At 58.4% G+C, this 20,711-nt stretch overlaps 5 protein-coding genes across 5 annotated transcripts; all 5 read left to right on the top strand.

Moving 5' to 3' along the window:
• Positions 1-1,498: 1,498 nt before the first annotated feature.
• On the top strand, positions 1,499-2,311 carry LMXM_33_3950 (conserved hypothetical protein; the record flags this gene model as incomplete). Its single annotated transcript, XM_003878906.1, has 1 exon — positions 1,499-2,311. The coding sequence occupies one exon, from the start codon at positions 1,499-1,501 to the stop codon at positions 2,309-2,311; it is 813 nt and encodes a 270-aa protein (XP_003878955.1).
• Positions 2,312-5,165: 2,854 nt separating this feature from the next.
• Positions 5,166-5,498, top strand: LMXM_33_3962 (uncharacterized protein; the record flags this gene model as incomplete). Its single annotated transcript, XM_003878907.1, has 1 exon — positions 5,166-5,498. The coding sequence occupies one exon, from the start codon at positions 5,166-5,168 to the stop codon at positions 5,496-5,498; it is 333 nt and encodes a 110-aa protein (XP_003878956.1).
• A 2,760-nt stretch (positions 5,499-8,258) lies between these two features.
• On the top strand, positions 8,259-8,543 carry LMXM_33_3955 (conserved hypothetical protein; the record flags this gene model as incomplete). Its single annotated transcript, XM_003878908.1, has 1 exon — positions 8,259-8,543. One exon carries the CDS (start codon positions 8,259-8,261, stop codon positions 8,541-8,543), a length of 285 nt encoding a protein of 94 aa, XP_003878957.1.
• Positions 8,544-11,946: 3,403 nt separating this feature from the next.
• On the top strand, positions 11,947-16,056 carry LMXM_33_3960 (conserved hypothetical protein; the record flags this gene model as incomplete). Its single annotated transcript, XM_003878909.1, has 1 exon — positions 11,947-16,056. The coding sequence occupies one exon, from the start codon at positions 11,947-11,949 to the stop codon at positions 16,054-16,056; it is 4,110 nt and encodes a 1,369-aa protein (XP_003878958.1).
• A 1,003-nt stretch (positions 16,057-17,059) lies between these two features.
• On the top strand, positions 17,060-19,555 carry LMXM_33_3970 (putative adaptor gamma-1 chain; the record flags this gene model as incomplete). Its single annotated transcript, XM_003878910.1, has 1 exon — positions 17,060-19,555. The coding sequence occupies one exon, from the start codon at positions 17,060-17,062 to the stop codon at positions 19,553-19,555; it is 2,496 nt and encodes an 831-aa protein (XP_003878959.1).
• Between the last annotated feature and the right edge of the window lie 1,156 nt (positions 19,556-20,711).

A 20,711-nucleotide genomic window follows, 5' to 3' on the forward strand; every position in this document is an offset into this window, starting at 1 on the left:
CAGTGATTGTGGGGGTGACGCGGGCTTCCCGCGAGCTGCTGTTGAGCACATGGGTGAGCTGGTACACTGTGGCGACTGTGGTGCACAGTTGCGTCTCGCCAGACATCCAGCATGTTCTTTCTTCCATTGAGGAAGTTGCGGTTGGCGGCGACGACGCCTCTTTCTGTGTGTGCTGGCAGTTGCGTAGCCGTACAGGTGACGTGCCCATGCCCGTGTGCGTGCGCCTGATAAAACGCAAGATGGCGGTGGGGACGGCGTGCCACGAGTACCCGCAGGATTCACACGCCCCGCATTTGCCGATGTGTGAAGCAAAGGGATGTTGTCTCATGTGCTCGTGGTTCAGTTGTTCTTCTCCCTCCACTCTTTCCCTTGACGGCCGAGGGGGAGGAGAGGACAGTCTAGCGGCCACGTCTGTTTCTCCACTGCCGTCTGCTGGCCACTGGGCTACGAGGCTGCCTTTTTCATTTTTTTTTCGACTGCGCAATGGTCTCTGTGTGTAGGTGTGGAGGGAGGGAGGAGGGGGTTTAGAGTCACCCACTCCGTCCCGATCCTTCTGTTATCTGGTCATGCCGATGTGGGTGTCCTCTCTCCGCTGACTCTGGTAATTTGTTTCTTCCTCGTTCTCTTTTCTGATGGAACGGCTCACGTTGGTGTCAGGACTTCCCTGTTGCCGCTTCTCGCGCAGCGTCGAGATGCGAACAGCGAGGGTGGCGACAGACACCGCCATGAGACCCGTGCACAGCTGCGAGGATGTTGGAACGAAACGAAAAAAAAAGTGAGCCGGAGGGGTCCATCGTGCCCCAAGAAAGACGGCATGTTTCTGGTGGCATCACTGACGGCGAATCAGCACTCGGTGTGTCGTCAACGTGCGACTTGGTTGGAGCACTGCCGCCAGCTCATCTCTCCGCGGCCAAGCCCACAGAGTCTTGCCTGCGCGAACCGTTGGTGCTCAGGGGAGGTGTTGTAGACGCACCCGATCATCTGCCGACCTCTCCGACTCGCGCACGGAGTAGCTGGTCGCTGCTCTTGGCTGATGTCGGCTCGAGAGTCATTCACGATTTGGGCGATCGCGGTGGTTTCCGCGGTTTCTTTCATTCGCCCCCTCCCCTCTCCAACTCGCTCAACACACACCGGGCTTCACCGCTTTGTCCCACTCCTTCTCCTCGTGCACGAAATGTTCCATATCACGTTCATAGACATGTGTGGGCAACGGATCGCGCTTTCTCCCAGCCACTACATAACCACTCGTACCGCTACAGCAACCAGATCAACATTCATTGCCATAGATACGTGCCGCTACGACGTGCTGCGCTCCTGAGCTACAGCCAGATATAAACGCCATTCAGCACTGGCCTCGCAGGGTACTCCCGATTTGCTTCTGCTCCTCGGCGGCTGCACCTTCTGCGCCACTGCACCTCGCTCCCTCCCCCCTCCTATTTCCCGCTCTGTCTTCTCTTTTTTATCTGTGTGTCCTTGCGCACGGCTATCTTTTTTTTTGATGTCCGCTGCCCCCCCTGGACGCAGCGACAGTGCGTGGGAAGTGCCCTCGGCTGACGCCTCGCGCGAATCCCAGCCACTTCAACTTGCATGCGGTGCAGGCGGCCTCGCCACGAGATGCAATTCGACGCATGCAAAGAAGGAACTTCATCCCCATCTAGATGCAATTCACCGAGAGTTGGAGGAGCTGAAGCAACGCCGTGAGCGGCTGGAAGCTCAGCGCAAGGAACTACTCGAGGGAGAGCACGAACACGCAGAGGGACAGCGGGCGGGATACATTTCGGGCAGCGTGTCGACGCATGCGGGGGTAGCGAGGTCGCACTCAACTTCCGGTCTTACCTTTGTCCACCCCCGCAGCGAGATGGAGTCGCTCACCGCCTGCTCCGGATTGCACGCACCGCATGAACGCTATTCTAAAAGTGTCTGTCAAGACTCAGCTGTGCTTGCCAACATGAAACCCATTCCATCCGAGACGGAGCGGCGACGTCTGTTGAAGGCAACGCCACACCTTACCGTCAAGAACGCGCTGCGCACGGCGGCCCAACATGACAGCACGCTGATCATGGGATCGTTTTTGCTGGAAGACAACCCACACACGTGCACCTTTGCGCGGGAGCGTCGCTTCCGTCCTTTGCTTGGCCATAAAGGAAAGTACTTCCTCAGTACCGACGTTGCCGTGGACCAGTGTATGAACCGCAGCCATACAAACGTGACGGCATTGCTGAGTACATTGGGTAGCTCTAGCCAGACACCCGGCCCAGGTGCCTACACACCAAGATACAGCAAGCTTTCGCGTCCACCGCGCGCTTACTAGCTGCATCAGAGGCCACGCGCTTTGCCAGAGGTCAGCGAGCATGTGCTTCCACACCCGATCTCGCGGACACGCGGGCACCTACACTTTGAACAGTGGTGGGCAGTTGGGGGGGGGGGACAGTGCCGTTGTCACTTCTCATTTCCGCTTCTTAGAAGTGGTAGATATGTATCGGCTGGGCACAGCGACGTCGCCGCATGAGGCTGCCGTGCCCTCCTTTTGTCCTCGTACGTGTCATCATTTTTTTTTTGCTCGTAACCTAGAGCCGCCACTGCGCGGCCCTATCTGCGGTCCCAGAAAGGATGCCCCCGCCAGAAAACTGACGCCCCTCCCTCCCCCTCCCCTCCCCCTCCAACGCACAGCAGCCGTTTTTATTCTATAATGTGCGTCGTGGGTTGCGCACGTTGCCTTGATCCACTGTCCATGGACACCGCTTCTTCATGACTTTCCGTTTTTGTTTTCATAGACGTTTGCCGCTTAGCGAGTATGGTTAGTGTTGTGCGTTGTCGTCCTCCGCTTCAGTGATGGGGGGTGACTGTTTTGGTTTACGCTCGTTGTTCTGCGCTCCTCCTCCATCCCGGCATCTCTCTTCTACTTGGCATCGTTTTTTTTTTACTGGTCGGATGTTTTCCCTCTTCCTTCGCGTGCTTGCTGATGTTGGCATGCGGTTGCATTCAACGAAGGGCATTGCACCGCTGCCACGCATTGATATCTCTCGCGTGGCTAGCAGGTGTGCGTGTGTATGTGGGTGTGGGTGCGTGTTTCGATTCACATGGGCGCCTGTGCGCGCGTGCTGCACCTGTGGCACCGTGTTCTGTGTCTGCTGTGTCTTAGTGGGTCGTGCCAGCTCTTTTGGTTGTTTTCTTGTTTCATGTGAGGCGCTGAAGAGGCACCTTCACAGCGATGATCAATAACCGCACTTTCTCCAGGTTGAGTTGACCGCTTAGATAGCCAAGCAGCAGCCCAGCTGACTTGCCGCTAACTCTTATCTTTGTGTCTCCATCTCCGTTGCTTACTATGCGCTGTTGACACAGCGTACACATTACGTGCATGTCAGTTAACAAAGAAGTGGTCACTGATGTCCAACACATGGAGTGGCGAGAGCACTGCAGTAGGACATCCCCCACCTCCGTGATGAGACTCTGCTTACCAGGACCGGATGGCGCAACTATAGGGAGGACACTCGCGATTGCGGCGACTCCATCGCATCCTCTTCGCTTCTCAAGCTGAGGAGGGGGGAGGTACGCCGAGCCCATCCATGCGGATAGGCAAACCTCGTGCTGAATGCCTCCCTCATCCACCTACTCTGTGCGACAGCCCTCCCCCCCCCCCACGCACGCTCGCTCATTCAATCTGCCGCTCACTGTATCCACTTCTCACCCTAACCTGCTGCGATGGCATGAACTCATCATAGACGCAACGGTTAGAGCAGACGTTCACCTCGGCCTGCGCCGTTTTCTCCTTCAGGGCTCTCATCACCGACTCCTACGAGCCTCGCCTCACCAACCTTCGTTGCTGTTGACAGACCCTCTCGTCACTCTTCTCGTCACAGTACACTCGAGCCACGGGCCATGAGCACCGCTATCTTTATCTAGTCCCTTTACCGCTCTCTCTGACCACGACGCTGACGCATTGTTTTATCTCAAAAAAAAAAGCGGCTATACCGTCGTTACTGCTGCTCTCTTCCCGTTTCTTTCTTTGTTGTGTGTGTGTGTGTGCCTGCAAAGCGGATAAAGTGACATTCGCGCGTGTGTGTCGTTGTCAGAGACGCCCCGTTTGTATCTTGCACAAATACGTCGTTCTGCGCACGGCGCTCTCTCCTCCAACTTCCCTTCGCTGTCTCTCTCTCTCTCTCTGGTCTCCCACGTTTTTCTTTTGTGCTTGCTTGGGTGCTGTGTTACGATTTTGTGCTTCATCCTCGTCCGGTTCTCCTCTCCCGCTCTCCCGTAGCTGAAAAGAGACGTGTAGCCTGAACCCCCTCTCCCCCGCCCCGTAAGTAAAAGGCCGTGAACGGCTTCTGCCACTCCCAGCTACTCGTTTTCTCTCTCTCTCTCCGTGCACACGGTGCGCCAGTGATTTCGTGAGCTGATCTTTCCACAGGTTGGTCGTGGGGGGCACGAGGTAAGCCACGTAGGAAGGCGCCTCTCGCATTGCTCAGGCGGGCCAGATCGAGGGTGTTCCTCGTTTTTTTTGTTTTCGAGTTTTTTTTTGTTCTGCATCCCCTGCTCTCGCCCTTCCCTCTGTGGGCTGTGTCACGCACAGGCGCACATGCAGATAAACCATACACACACATACCCATATATGTATATGTATTTGTATTGATATATATTTGGCTATATTTCACGACGCCTGTGTTTCACTCCATCGGCTCACCGGCTTATCCCGTTTCCGTGAGGAGCGGCCCCCTCTTCCCTTTCCTCCCCTCCACTCCCCTCCCGCCCCCATTCTCTTTCCCGGTGCCTCTGGACGGCAGCTCCGCTCTTCGACCTTTCTGGCTGTCGCTGTGTAGTTTGTTTGGCTGGCGCATTATCGTTTTGTCTGCTTCTCCTCCACCCTTTTTTTGTTTTGGTGTTTCTCTTCGTCTTTTCTCCGCCGCTATTCCCCACCCCCAACAATACACATACACGCAGAGACACATCCTCCGTCTCCTCGGCCACCAACTCCTCGCACCAGTCTCTGCTGCCACTCGACTGCCATTCTGCGGGACGCCATCAAGGACAAGCACCGCCTCGAGGTAGGTCAAGAGGTCTGCGTGCAGTCGCCGCCGGGCCATATTCGTCCCCTTCTCCGATTGACGGGAACAACACAGTAAAGAATACGTGGAGCGTGCGCCGCGCACAGTGGACGGCTGCAACGCATGTACACTGCCTCGAAAATGGAGTTTCCGTTGTACGACGCTCACCTCACCATCAGCGAAAGCCTCGAGGGGAATGCCATTCCTCCCCCTGACCTCGACAAGCCGCCTCTGTTCTTGGGCTACACCACGCTTATACTGTCGCTGATCTTCATGATGTGGTTTGCCTACAACGCGTGCGTATGCTTGGAAGAGAAAACGAGGAACTACCATCACGCTTCGCCTATTCTTAGTTCACGCTGGCATCTGGTTCTCTGGTCAGCCATCTCGCCGCAGATTCTTCTCTTCTGCGCCTACGGCAGCTGGGTTGGATGGAAGTTCTTTAAGCACAACTAGGTGCACCTGCGCGCCTCCGTCTTTGTCTGTTTTGCGGCCGAGGACGAAGCCGATGGCTCGATTACTCCGAGCGCCGTCTGCGTATCTGTGTGTTGGTGCTCCACAGAAGTTCTCGTACTGATCTCGCTTCTTTGCATTCCTTGACCTATCTCTTGACCCCCCCCCCCCACACACACACGGAGGGAACGTCTCCGTAGTGTATCAGGGTCCAAGTGAACTCACTCTCTGTGTGTGTGGTGTAGGGGGCGGGGGGCGGCAAGAGGCCCATGCAGCCCAGCGATCTGTGCGAAGCGCTGAGCCACTTCTGGTGCTGACAGGGTCACGTGCCTGCGACGTGGCACGGTCAGGGCAATGCATCGCCGCTCACGTCGGCTGTGAGGTCCGGGGTGGTGTTGCGTGGGAGCGCGCTGCGACAGTGAGCACGCTTGCGCCATCCATATGATGAGCAGCGGATCAGCGTGAGTCGAGCGTATCCCACCCCACGGCCCTCGCACCGCCTACTGGCGGGCCAAGCCTGAGCGACTCCGAGGGGCGCCCCGCAAGAGGACCGGCATAGCAGGAGCGGCTCTGAGGCGGGCGTGGTAGACAGAATATGAGACAGGGGCCACGCTCCGACCACTCAGTGAGCATTGCTGTAACGCACATGTGTACCGCTGCTTCGCACCACTCGATGTGCCCCTGTGACAGGGCAGGGGAGAGGGAGTGGAGTGGGGTGGAACACATGCTGCATGGCAGTGGATGGGCACATTGGAGGGCAGAAAGGGAAAATGAAACGGACTTCGCTTCGCCTCGCTGGAGCTCTTTTATTTTTCTGTCGTTCTCTTCTTGTGTGCAACTGCGGAACAGCAACAGACGTGGCTCTGTACGAGACGTGGCGGTGTCTGAGGGATTCGGCTCATGGATGGTTTAGTTGCATATCTGACTAGCCGCATCCGGGTCGTTTGCTTGTTCGTGCCTCTTGCCCCCTCTCTTTTTTATGGCTTGCTTTCTTTTTTTTCTCCTTCTGTGTTTCTTTGCGTCGGTGTACCTGTATCGGTGTCTGGGTATATGTGCGTGGTGGTGGGGAGGCAACGCCAGTGCGGTGCGGGCGCGTGCGCCCCTGCGTGCGGTGACTGTCTCCCTTTTGCTACGGCCTATGAATAATTCTTTTTCTACCTACATTTGGTCAGTTGCTACTGACCTGTTCACTTGGTTACCTCTCCGTCTGTCTCCATCGGTGAGTGTGTGCTCGTCGTTTTTGCTGGTCATGCGTCGCGATGTTCAACACCGCGGCTCTGTCGTGACGGTGTCGTGCTTGCTTGCCAATCATCGCCACCACAACTGCCACCGCTTTGAGCAAAAAGGAAGAAGCGAAACACAACACACGGCGAAGAAAATTCGGGATGCTATTCGAAGCAGGACTAAGAGCCGCGTATCAGACAGTGTGCTTCTTGTGCTGCATTCATCTTTGCTATCAGTTCCTTGCTTCTTGACACCTGACAGGGTGCGCTGTCAGTCCTATTCCAGACTGCGAAGGTGAACACCGACGCGCGTGTAACCTGTCAGTGGGCACGTGGAACAAAGGTACGCGTCACATGAAGATGTCGGCCACGTCGCACAAATTTCTTACTGCCCCTGAAGTCAAGAAAATAGAAATTTAAATTCCAAGTAACGCAGAAGGAGAGAACAAGGTGCCATATCGAGGTGGTTTCTCAGCCCAGCAGTCGAGGCAAGGGCGAAGGCGGAGCGACGGCCTGTAGCATTTTACTTCTGCCCCCCTCCTCTCTCTCCCTTTTGTGATGGTGAAGCAAACACGCGGACGGGAGGTTTTCAAACCCTTCGTAGCGTGCGCACGTCGCATGTACCCCTGCGACTGTACCTCTTCGGCTTCCCCCTCTCATCGTTGTTCGCGCCTCTGGCGTACTACTGCGCGACGGACACGCCGCTTTGCGTGTGCAGGCGCTGCTTCTGTGCTCCGAACCTACGTGAGTGGATCAACCCTGCCCCTTCGGCCACGGTACCGCTGGACCGCTGCGTCTGCTGTCTGACGGTCATCATACTCGTCTCAACGCTCATCTTTCCCTCTGAAACTTTGCACGCCATCTTTCCTTCTCTACTATTCTGCATGCTCGGTGCTCCACACCGCTGTTTTGCTGTAGGGCCCTGCGCGACATACTTTTTTTTCTTTTTTTTTCGCTCATTAGCGGTGTACCAGTCCACTGTCGTGCTTGCTGGAGCCCTTTGCCACGCCGCAGTCACGGCACGTTTGTAACAAGTAGTGCCTGTCTTTTGCCGGCCCCCCTCCCCCCCACACACACCCTCTTCATCTTTTACGCGCACTCCGCTGCTACCGTGCCCCAGTGTGGGGACATCAGCTCGAGCGGTGTCCTCCGCATACTCACTCAAGAAGCGGCGCACCATTCGCGACGCCCTTCGAATACTTCTCATTTTCGCTCCCTTTCCTCCTCTCCCCACTCCGTTTCGGTTGACATTTTGGAACATCGCGTTGCTCTTCCATCTCTGCCCTCCCATTATCCGCACCCCTGTGGCTGTGTCGCAGCTCACGCATTGCGTGTGGCGGCAAGACATTGTCCTCCTCTTGTGGCTACGCTTTCCACTCGGTTAGCGCGCACACACTCGCACGCATCCTCCGGCTTTCAGCTGTGTCTCTCTTCTTCACACCCTGCCATCCTGTCCATCGTGCGGGGGCGTTTCTCGTCCTCCCGCGGCTGCCCTTTCGATTTCGCTCACCACTGTCGTGTATGAGGTGAACAGACCACCATGTTGGAAATTCCGGACTACCGCCAACAACCACTTGTACGCATGGTTTACGCGTGGCCTGCGTTCCTCGGCATCATCCTGTTTACTCTGTGGACCCTTGTCGGGATGATGCGGTGCGTGTTTCAGGGCTTCGACAGTGGTTCGGCGCGTTACATCAGCCCGAATACCACCACCTCTGTTCGGCAAGATATTTTCTACGTCGTAGCTGCCCCACTCGTCTTTCAGGGTCTGTGTGTGAGCGTCTACACAACATGGGTAAGCTGGAAGTTCTTTCGCCACAACTGAGCGCGGTTCTGACAGCAAAGGCCTTGTCCTGTCACTTTCTTGGTCATGTGCGCCCCGAATTCGCTGTGGTATCACCGCTGGCGTGTGGGCGTTCAGCTGCCACATACTATCCCGAGTGTTCTCCTTGGTACTTTCACCATCACCATCACCACCACCACTGAATCCATCATTGCATCGGTGTGCAAGGGTCTTTCGCAGCGCGTGCGTGCGCACCGAAAGTAGGTGCTCAAGTCGAGATGGGCACTTCAAAAGTTTTCTCTTCCACTCACTCTCGCTCCTCCTGCCGGCGGGGAGTGGGAGGGATGGCGCGATTGCCTGTGTGCGTACATACGTAGATGTGTGCACGCGAAACGCAAGGGACGAGCTCCTCCATCTATCTGATGAGTTCGCGCCACATAAGATCTTTCAGCTAACGTAAAAAGCTTCTTTTGTTTGCCCTCCAATGTGCCCATTCACTGCCATGCAGCATGTGTTCCACCCCACTCCACTCCCTCTCCCCTGCCCTGTCACAGGGGCACATCGAGTGGTGCGAAGCAGCGGTACACATGTGCGTTACAGCAATGCTCACTGAGTGGTCGGAGCGTGGCCCCTGTCTCATATTCTGTCTACCACGCCCGCCTCAGAGCCGCTCCTGCTATGCCGGTCCTCTTGCGGGGCGCCCCTCGGAGTCGCTCAGGCTTGGCCCGCCAGTAGGCGGTGCGAGGGCCGTGGGGTGGGATACGCTCGACTCACGCTGATCCGCTGCTCATCATATGGATGGCGCAAGCGTGCTCACTGTCGCAGCGCGCTCCCACGCAACACCACCCCGGACCTCACAGCCGACGTGAGCGGCGATGCATTGCCCTGACCGTGCCACGTCGCAGGCACGTGACCCTGTCAGCACCAGAAGTGGCTCAGCGCTTCGCACAGATCGCTGGGCTGCATGGGCCTCTTGCCGCCCCCCGCCCCCTACACCACACACACAGAGTGAGTTCACTTGGACCCTGATACACTACGGAGACGTTTCTTCCGTGGGGGAGGGGGCGTCACCGAAATGATGTTGTATATAAAAATGAGCGCCCGATGGCCGACCATAAGGCCGTATGTCCGATGTATTTCGCGCTTGTGTTTTTTGTTTGACCTTCTGTTGTGTTGTTTTATCATTATTGCTGCTGTCGTCGTGAGGCAACCGTAGCCCGCAGGGACGAGACGCCGTGGCGGAGGAGGAGGTGGTGGCGGACGGCGGTGTCTTGCCGGCCCTCCGGATGTTTGTCTTTCCTACGCAACCGTTTTGCTTCCGCATACGAGCCCTCTTGGCGAATGGACTTGTTTCCTCTCGCACCTTTTTTTCATGTATTGTCTACAATTCGTAGGGGCGCGGGTAATGCTCCCGAACCGATTCACCTCCGTCCCCCACACCCACCCACACACGCAGACGCACACACGTACAGGCGCACATGCCGTATCCCTGTACGCACGCTTCCATGAACTGAGTAAGTTTTAATGTACTGCTCACGTCGAATTCTCTGAAACTGCCGCAACCAGTGCGAGAAGTTGGTTCGCGGCGAACCGTAGTACCTAAAGACCCCCGATACGGCCTTTCACGGACTGAAGACGTCGAGGGAGAGTTAAGAAATGCGGCGCTTGGGCTGAGTCTTTGCCGACGCCGTTGCGAAGTTGCCCATGACGAGGCGTCATAGGTTTCCACTCCGAAGGGGCCCTGCTCCTCCACTGTTAGCGGATGCGTTAGCGGATGTGGCTCACTGGGGTCTGGAGCCATTTTAGGGTGGGTGCAGCCTGCGTATCTGCATGGGGAGAACGCAGGCGATATTCTGTGGGCAAAGACATGCCGAGGGCGACATTAGCACGTAGCCCAGAGTCCTAGACCACCCCGTAAACTTATTCATCCGGGGGCAGCAACGCCACGCCCTTATGACACCCAGTCCAACCTCACACCTACCTTCGCCCTCTCACACTACCTCAAGGCACGTCCCTTTCGGGGCTCCCCCGTTGTCTACAGGTCGCCTTCGCACGTATATCCACCTCACCCTCAGTGTCATCGCCCGTCGGTAGCGGCAGATGTGGGCGAAGGGTGAGGGGGTTGTGAAGAGGGCAAGGCTAGGGAGAACCTTCAGCACAGTAAACCGCCGCTTCCAGGCGCTTGACGGCTAACAGGGCGACAGCAACACGACCACCGTTGGTCTTGCTCACTCTCAGTTCTAGGATAAGTACGTTTACAGCGTCGGCAGTGCTGGCAGCCTCGTCTTGCGGGACCCAGTCGATGCGATCGTGAGTGAGCGGAAGGTGTACTTGCCCAAGTGCATCCGCGCCGTCTATCGATGTGACACGAGCTTCCGCGAGTGTGTTGGCAAAAAAACAACTAGGCATCGTGCTCGGTGAGCGGTATTTGCTGAGCTGTCAAGAGCTTTGCCATGACGCTCGCAGCAACGCCGCCGGGGTTGCGGTGGGCAGAAGAAACTACGTGTGAGTGCCCACGTGGACAACTCCGCCAAGGTCGCCATCGCTTTGACCGGACGCCTTTCGTGTTCCATTTTGCTGTTGCTGTTTGGCGTGCGCAACACCGCTTTCTGATGCCCGCCACGCACCCCGCGACGACGTCGCTCTCGTCGCCTTCTCCAAAATCAATCATCTTCCATATTTGGTCACCTGCTGTGGGCAGCCTCTGCCCTCCTCTGCCGCGGAGTTGCGACATCAACGCAGAGAGAGAGAGACGACGACGCCGGCGAGGTCTATCAAAAAGGTGATCCCGATGATACCGGCAAGACTGCCAGTCGTGATGGCGATTTACCTCGTGCGCCGATGCTGCTCATACTCGCTACTTTCCTCAAGTATTTCCATAGTCAAACGTCGAACACCCCATCACACGTCGGCACACTGCAAGGGAGCGCTTACATAAGGATGCAGCGTCACTCGAGTTTTTCCCGATGCGTGCCGCCGAGCGTCTCTCTGTGTAGGGTACGCCACGGTAGCTTCGGAATGATGTCAAGATCTCCATGAGGTGGCCGCTTCCCTTCTTGTTGCGTCATTACCGCCGCACAGCCGCACTCCTCCACTCGTCCAACCTTTTTCTCGTTCGCATTTCTCCTTTGTTTGCCGGTAATGTAGTGGACTTCGTAGGCGTGTGCAAGTGTGTGTGTGTGTGCGCCTCCCTGTGTCTCTCACAGCGCACTGCGTGATTCGCACCGGGATCCGGAGAAACAACCAAACAGAAAAGCTTCACTTGCTGCATCCACGAAGGTGCACCAGCGTCTGTCGCGAGAGACACCCTGGCTGTCACCTAAACTGCTACACATTGCCGAATTCGATTCTCCAGCAGAGGTCTACTGGGTGATTGCTCTCGTTGTGGGGCCGACTTATTTCACAAAGTACTCTGAGGCAGGTCCTACCCTTTTCTGAGTACGTCATGACCTCGCGGAGAGACGAGTCAGCGAGGTTGGCAGACGAAGAGGCGTACACTTCTCTCCTGGAAGTTTGCACAGAGCTAATTATTGCCGACGGCACCGATGACCCACCCCTGAAGCAGCCCCTCGGGATGCTGCACGAGCTTCTGCACTGCCAGCACCTCGGCGGCGACGCCACCGTGCTCTCCGTGCGTGCGGTTCGCATTCTTCTTGAGAAGTTCGTTTCGGCCATGTCCTCAAAGTCGCGCGCAAAGCTCGTGGAGTGCGTGCGCGCCGCATTTGAGCGGGTCGCTCGCCTGATCGATGAGTCGCCAACAAGTGACGATGACTTCGGGTTTGTTCACACCAAGCGATGGGAGCTGCAGGAGGAGCTGCTTCAGTGCATGTCTGCCGCAGCGCAGAGCGACACGGCGGTGCAGGCTGCTCTGCCACCGCTGCAAGAGCAGCTGAACTTCTGCAAGTCGGTGGTGGACGTATCCCTGGATATGTGCCTGCAGGCGCTGCGGATGTGCTGCGTGTTGCTGCGCAGTGCCCAGCTCTCTGCGCAGCCGCACTTGGTTGCCATGATTCGTGACTTGTTTCAGAGCAGGTTGACGGCGCTCGAGTGTATGGAGATGAATCAGGATTGGCTGCGCCTCCTTCGGCACCTTACAGAGCTCGCGGTGACGCTGAAGGCGTACGGGGCGAGGACATCAGAGATGACGGAAGAGAAGGCGACCACGGGCAAAAGGAAAAACCGCAAGCGCAAGCGCACCACGGCATCGAATCCGTCACCGGCGACGTGTGTATCTGCTGCAGGAGTCGATAGTGGGCGCGGCGACGGCACGGATGAAGTGCTCGTTTTGCTACGCCTGTGCCAGAGAGTGTGCGCTACACCGCACCTAGACCGTGTTTTTCGCAGCACGGTGTTCAGCTGCGTCAATGCCGTTCTTTCCGACGCTGCGCGCATTGCCGGCGTGTCGGCGGCCACCTGCGTCAGCGTGGCGATGGACCTTGCGCGTGAGTTGACGCGCAATGTGCGCACCGCTCTGACGATTGCAAACCCGTTTGTGAATCGTGACGTCATCTCCGGCACTAGCAGTGCTGCCGCGGCCATCCCACTTGCGGGTGGGGACGAGGAAGACGACGATGACGAGGAGCAAGGTGAGGACCTGCTGAGCAGCAGCGAGGGGGCGAAGTGGCACCTGCCGGAGGCGGAATGGCCCCTGCTGGTGCTCATTGCGAACATCTTTGCTGCAAAGACGGTGCCGACACCGGAGCACATGTGGTGGTCGGTCGGCGACGACGAGTACGCGCGGCGGTTCTCCAAGGAGGACCGCCTCCGTCTCACGAACGCGTTCTTCGCCGCCGAAGACGTGCTGGACTTGAAGAAGCGTGGGAGCCGCGTACACCTCTCCACCATGCGCGAGTTTCTGTGGCCCGTCGACCTTGGCTGCAGGGTTCTCTTCCAGCCAGTTCCGTGCACGTATGCTGTGGCGGGAGCCGTGCCCGCCACGCCGTCCCTTCAGTGCCCGCCGTCGCGCGCAGCCGAGCTGTCGGCTGCACTTTGTAAGTGCGACCTGAGCGCGCTCTTGGAGCATCTCGGGGCCGTGTCGCACAACGGCGGCGACGTCGCCGCTTACGGGCAGTCTGTTCTGCTGCAGGTGCTGCTGGTTGCTGGGCCACACGCGAAGGATGCCACGCGTGCCGCGCTGCTCAGCTTTCTGGCGGACGCTGCCACCCCTCTCATCGAGCAAGTCTCGGAGGCGCTTGTGCGTCACGACAGGGCGTGGGCGGGCACGCTACTGGATGTGGGTGTCACGGAGACGATCCTGCGTCGAAGTACGTCGGTGACCCCCGAGCGGAGCCCGGTCGTGCAGATGTTGCGGCGTGAAGCGGCCAGCCTGCCCTCGACACCACCGCTGCTGCCCCGCTGCGGGCTGCCGACGGTGGGACCGGTGGAGCTGCGGCGTGTTCTGCAGCATGGCGGTCGCAGTGATGTGGAAGCGCTGCTTGAGGTACTCACGCTCACCGAGGCGTGCGCGTGGGACACCGTCGCGTGCAGAGAGGCCGTGCACGCTCTGGCTGGGTCGGCCGCTCTAGGGAGGGACAGCACAGCCCAGCCAAATGGCGGCGCACCTGCTGGATGGGCCCGGCAGCTGGAGCATCTGCTGACGGGTCTCGTGGTGAAGCGGCTGCAGGACATGGCGCTACAGCTTCAGCAGCGGAGGACGCTGCAGCAGATTGTGGAGCAATCGGAGGTGGTGGAGGTGATTGTGTGCGATAATGGTCGATCTAGTCAGTTCACGTGTCCTTGCCAGCACCCGTTGCATCACCACCACAGCTGCAACTGGAAGTGCGACGAATGCGGTGCTGGTGGCCTCCAGGATGCGTGGTCCTGCCGAGAATGTGATTACGATCTCTGTGCCGCGTGTGCGAGGACGCGCTGTAACCGCGTGAACGGTGCGCTGACAGCAACGACGCAGGACCTTCTCACGGCGTGGCGCGCAGCAGCGGACAAGTCCACGGAGGCATCCGCGCCGCTCACACGAGCTGTTCTCTTCACTGAGGAGAGGGGCCTTGTCTCAGCCGCCACGCCGCTTGCCTGTCTACACAGGCAGACGGTGCACCTTGGCGAAGTCTACACGGCGTGCCCGTGCGGGTTCGTCTCCCCTGGCCCTGTGAGGGCGCCAGAAGGGGCGGCAGCCACGGACACGTCTCTTCTTGGTACGCTGCTGTCTCTTTTCGGTCGCACTTGCGGCCAAGACGTCGGGATGCAGCGGCGCTTGCTGAAGGCGTACGAGAGCGCTGGCCCCTTTGTTTTTCTCGGAGGCGCACGCGCCGTGCCAGCGGAGCTTCGGTGTCTCACGACGCACCTGGCACCGCATTTGCCGCTTTCCGTGAAAAACCTCATCACGCGCTACGTGGCGATCGACTGCCGTCGTTTTGCCTTTCAAACACTTCATGATCAGGCAGCGACGGTGATGTCCGCAAACACAGGCGTTTCCCCCGAGTCCCGAAAGCCGCACAAGACGCAAGTCCCGCGCAGTGATAAGCCCGGACTGCTTCGAGTCTTGCACGACAGCTTCTGCGGCCTTTTCTCACCACTGGTGAAAATTGACTTCACCTTTGAGGGCGAGGAGGGCTTTGGCAGCGGCCCATCGCAGGAGGTGTACACGGAGCTCTCCGCCTACTTCCGCGCGGAGTTGAAGTTTTGGTTCGTGACGGAGGATGACGGCGGAGCAGATCCGGTGACGTTGGCGTTTCCGACGACCAAGGCCCTGTTTCTCAAGGAGTTCTTCGCCCTCGGTGCCGCCTGTGCCCGCGCCTTCATCGATGATTATCGCATGGACATGGACCTGCTGCCGCAGGTGTGGCCACTGCTGATGCTCCCCTCCCTCGGGCTTCCCGTGGGTCAAAAGGCTGGAACGCGCACTGCACCCTGTGCATCGACCCTGGCGGCACTGACGAACTTGTTGGAGGTGCTGGACCCGTCGCTGCACCGCAGCTTTGCCCAGCTACGGCGCGTTTCGGAGGCCGAGTTGGCGGCGGCGGGGCTCGAGATGGACGACGGCACCCCCCTCAGAACCCATGCAGACCTGGAGCAGCACTTGCAGCATACGGTGGTCACCCGCTTCGAGGTGGCGCTGGAGAATCTGCGCCACTTCCAATGGGGTTTGCTTTCGGTGATAGAGGTGGAGGCCCTGTGGTGCCTGAGCGACGAAGAGCGGAGCATGCTCATCTGCGGTTCCGACGCGAAGGGTGACGGCCCACTCTTTACCGAGGAGGAGCTGCGGGCGCAGACAACGGTGGGCAGTGGCTACAGCAGTGGCAGTGTTCACGTTGAAATGCTACTTTCCATTGTCGGCAGTGACTTCACGCGTGCGCAACAGCACGATTTTCTGGAGTTCCTGACTGGGTCGCCGCGGCTGCCCTTCAACGGCTTGGCCGGTCTCGGCCGCCTCATCACGGTGGCGATGAAGGACATGGAGAGCAAGAAGGAGCAGACGCTGCCGTCGTGCAACACGTGCTTTCTGTATCTGAAGCTGCCGCCGTACACCACCCGTGAGATTATGAGGGAGCGTTTGCTGTTCGCCGTGACGGAGGGGCGTCGCAACTACAGTCTTTCGTAGGCCTCGCGGCATGCTTGGTTGTTTAGCCGCGCCCCGCCGTTGCGAAGGGCTCACGTGACGCTTGGCAGGCAGAGCACTCTCCGTGATGCTTCCTCCTCACGTGCTGCTGGTGTCGCTACCGTGTCCGGGACTCATGTCGTGGGCGTCTTTCCCCATGCGCGCGCGTGTGTGTGTATGCATGCTTGACATTTGCGTTGGCGTGTTGCTGCAGGTGTTTCGATGGAGGAGGTGGGGGTAGTGGTGGTGGGGACTTTGCTGGGCACATCCCGCGCGCGCTCGCTTTGTATGCTGTCTCTGCCAGCGCTCTCCGTGTTTTATGCCTAAGGGGTTGCGCGTGGTGTAAGAACGGTTAACGGCAAGCCATATTGAAAGCGGACAGCGGAAGCCACATACACATATGCGCGTCGATCAACAGAGGTGTGGGGCGCACAGACCTGCGACAGTCTGGCAGGCGTCTTCTCCTCTTGCGCAGGTTTCTTGTGGACGTCTTCGCTCGCGATGCTCTCGCGCTCCTCCGCGATGTTGCGACACCGATGAGTCAACAGTACAAGAGAGCGGCGCTGCCAATGCGAATGTGCGAGGCGCTGAACATTGTTCATGCGCAAAACGGTAGCAGGTAGGTTGCACCGTGTGCGTGTGTGAGAGCGAACCCCCATCACCACTCTCTCCGGTAAGCGTTCATGTGTGCGTCCTGAGGCCGAATCTACGCACTTCTCCTCTGTCGTCTGCATCCCGCCACTGCCCTTTCGCACACATACGTGCCGACAAGCGAGTTGGAGCGTCGTCTTCACAGCAGAGAAAGCAAGGTCCTGAACTGGCACCAGCGCATCCCACTGATAACAGGCCTGTGCACGCTCACCACATCCCCATAAGACTACTTACCCACAGTGCGCGTACATCTGCACAGCCGCGTATCGATTCGAGAACTCCGCACCAAATACAAAAAAAAGAGGAGGAAATTCTGACCTCACCACGCCCGTCCCAAGAACACGCCCACAAGACGATGTCGTCGATGGACTCGATGCGCCTGCAGGCGACGATCCGCCTCATTCGGCAGTGCAAAACCTCCGAGGAGGAGCGGTCAAACGTGAAAATCATCACTGCGCAACTGCGGAAAGGGTTCACCGAGGCGAAGCCGTACATTCGGGTGCGGTACATGCTGATGCTTCTCTACATTCGGATGCTTGGCTACCCGACGGAGTTCGCGCACATGGAGGTGTTAAAGCTCCTGTCGCAGACCGATTTCTCCGGCATTCGCGTCGGCTATCTCGCGCTGCAGCTTCTCTTCAGTGAAAGCGACGAGGTGCTGACGCTTGTGGAGAATCGCATGATTGCACACCTCAGCCTTGCAGGGTCTCGCCGGGGCATCTCGTACGAGCAGCTCTGCCTCATCGGCATCTCGCTGAATGCGGCAGCCAACATCGCCAGCGAGGACATGTGCCGTGACCTCCTCGACTCCATCTTGCACCTCTTCAAGAACAGCCCACAGCAGCTGCGCAGCAAGGCTGCCCTGGCCGCGCTACGTGTGGTGCGGAAGGCACCTGATCAGGCGGGGTACATTCTGGAGCACTGCACAGACCTCTTTGACGGGAATACGGAGTCGGTCATGTGCGTCCTGACGCTTGTCATCGAATGCCTTCAGATAGACTCAGGAGCAAAGATGATCGGCGCGTTCCGCAAGCACGCTATGAGCGCCGTGCGGGCGCTGAAGGCGCTCGTGCTCTCATCTCGCATCACGGATGAGGACGTCAACGGCATCACGGACCCTTTCCTGCAGGTGAAGCTGCTCCACTTCATGCGCATCATCGGTGCCGACAGCGATGTCACTTCAGAAGCCCTCAACGACGTGCTCGCGCAGGTGATCACGAACACGGACGCGACGCGTAACGTCGGCTGCGCCGTATTGTACGAGTGCGTGCGCACGATCAACGCCATCGAGAGCGATGAAGGCCTTCGCACCCTTGCCATCAACACGATCAGCCGCTTCCTCGCCTCCGTCAAGGATAACAACCTGCGCTTTGTGGGGCTCCAGACACTGCTCATGTACTCGAGCAAGGACTTCGACGCCGTGGTGCAGCATCAGGCGATCGTTCTTGAATGCCTGCGGGATGCCGACCTCTCGATACGGCGCCGTGCACTGGACCTCACGGTGACGCTCATCACGGTGAACAACGTGCGGCTTCTTGTGCCCGACCTCATCGCGTACATGTCGCTGTGCTCCGAGGAGATGAAGGGCGACGTGGCGCGGCACATCTGCAGCGTGATTGAGACGCACTACCCCAGCGATATTTGGCGTATCGACTACTCCATCCGTTTTCTCAAGGTGGCAAAGCAGTTTGCCCCGCTGGATTTTGCCCGCCGCCTGCTCGTCGTTCTCTCGAGCCAGACAAAGGACGTGCAAACACGTGCGGTCGAGGCGTTATGGGAGGAGGCCTCGTACCCGTTCGACGCGCGGCATCAGTCTCGCAAGGCGTTCCTCCTGGTGGCGCTGTGGTGCATTGGTGAGTACGTGGAGCTGCTGCTCGGCGCCGTGAAGGGGCTGACGGCGGTGGACGTGGCGACGTGCCTTAGCAGTCTCACCACAAATTCAAGCTTCACTCTCATCAAGCAGTACGGTCTGACGGCGCTCATGAAGGTCGCGACCAAGTGCCCCGACGCCAAGTCACAGGCGATGGCGACGTTGACGAGCAATATGACTAGCATGGACTGCGAGCTACAGCAGCGCGCGTGCGAGTACACGACACTGCTGGTGGACTTCCCGCAGGAGGCAGTTTTTAGCTTTAGTCAAATGCCGCCTATCAACCCCGAGGCCGACGCTGTGAAGCCGGTAGAAGTTGTTTCGCTGACGCAGGAGCAGCTTCGCCAGGAGACGACCAACACGCTCGATGACCTCTTCAACTTTGACGGTGCCACCAAGCCCACGTCGCCCGGCATAGACACGCCAACCCTGATGGCCGGCTCATCCTCGCAAGTCCACTCGCTTTTTTCGCCGAACGTGACTGTACTGACGATGCCGCAGCGCGCAACGAGCAGTACCAACGCGTTTGACGACATCTTCGGCGACAGCGGCGAGGGATGCGCACCGGCTGTCTCTGGATCGACGATGATGGCTGAAGCAAGCGTAAAGTCTGAGTCGGCGTCTCCGGCGGGGGCAGGAGGCGTGACTGGTGTGTGCGTCTACAGCTGCGGTGACTTCGATGTCCTGCTCTCGGGGCGGATGGAGGGCAGCACCATCTTTGCCGATCTCGTCGTACAGTCGAAGCTCAGCGAGGCTGTGGAACAACTGAACTTTAGTGTGGCGGTGCTTCGGATCTGCACAGTCGAGGTGGCGCCGGTGCCGAGCACTATCGCGCCGCACGGAGTAGCCACGCAGCAGCTGAAGGTGGACAACACACAGAACACGGCGAATCCACGCATGCTGGGACTACGAGTAAGGATCTCGTATACCGTGCGCGGCGAACCACGCGAGCAGATGTTCCAGGTTTCCCAGACATTGTGACTGACCGGTGTTGTTGCTCTCTGGGCGACGAAACAAGCGCACATGCGTGTGCTCCATCGTGCGAGGGGTGGGGGAGGAGAGGGGAGGTCTGAAAAGGGAATATCCTCCATCCCCACAGTGCGCTCGCCGTTCTTTGTACAGGTGTGGCGCTCTCAGTGTGCTGTCTGCTTGCTTGTTTGCACAGTCTTTGGCTGCTGCCGGATGCGGTGATGGCGCTGCGAGACCGCTGGATGAGGCCTTCCTTGTCGCACGGTGAATTTCGTTTACCTATCTCTCTATCTATACAGTTACCTCATGCTTTTTTTTGTTTGTGATGCAGCGACGGGCGTTTTCTCAGATGAGTTCAACAGGAGGATTCCCGGCGTTTGTTTTGTTGTTCTTCGGAGTTCGCCCGGTGGCCGGCAACACGATGGGTTGCTACGTGTGTTCGTGTTCTGTCAGCTTCCTGTGCGCTGAGCCATCTTTGCTCGTTGTGCGTCTATCGTACTTGTGTGCTTGTTTTCCATGTCCCCGAACACGTGAGCGGAGCGTGTCCTCCTTTTGGTTGGTCGACTTGTACCCGTCTGCCTTCTTGCAACGCCCTATTATGCTATTCGCCCCATGCGTCTGCCGGGGATGGGGTGGGGGCAAACGGGAAGGCCTGCGCTTTCGACCCCCCTCTCCAGACGCCCAGTCGGCTCCTTTTGTACTGCCACCAAAGGTGTTGCGTGGAGTACCACAATACGAAACAAGTGGTGAGATAGGGTGCCGCCATGCCACCATCGGCATCACGTCGACAGTCGCTGTCGGTATCTGTCCCTGTCGTCTCTCCAGCTCCGCTTTCCGTACTCGCTCTCTCCCTCCTCCACTCTGTCTCTATTCCTCCGCACGCCCCGGCACTCGTGCACAGCGGCTTTCTTGTGCCCCTCCCCCTCCCTCTCCTTGCCTCGACCGCTCACACGTGTGACAACGTTTCCATTGTGTAAGCTCGTGCCTTCTCTTCCCTCTAGCGGTCACGTAGACATCTTGACTTGTGCGTGCGGCTCGTGTGTCTCTGTCCGCCGCTGAGGCTCTTGCGCTGACGCACGGGGCCGACGTTGCTCCTTCTGCGCACCGCTCCTGCACGCTCTCAGACCGGGCCCTTCCACCTTTCTTTCGCTTCCGTTTCACAGCTGCC

Source organism: Leishmania mexicana, chromosome 33 (genome assembly GCF_000234665.1).
Source record: "Leishmania mexicana MHOM/GT/2001/U1103 complete genome, chromosome 33".
NCBI classification, from domain to species: Eukaryota; Euglenozoa; class Kinetoplastea; order Trypanosomatida; family Trypanosomatidae; genus Leishmania; species Leishmania mexicana.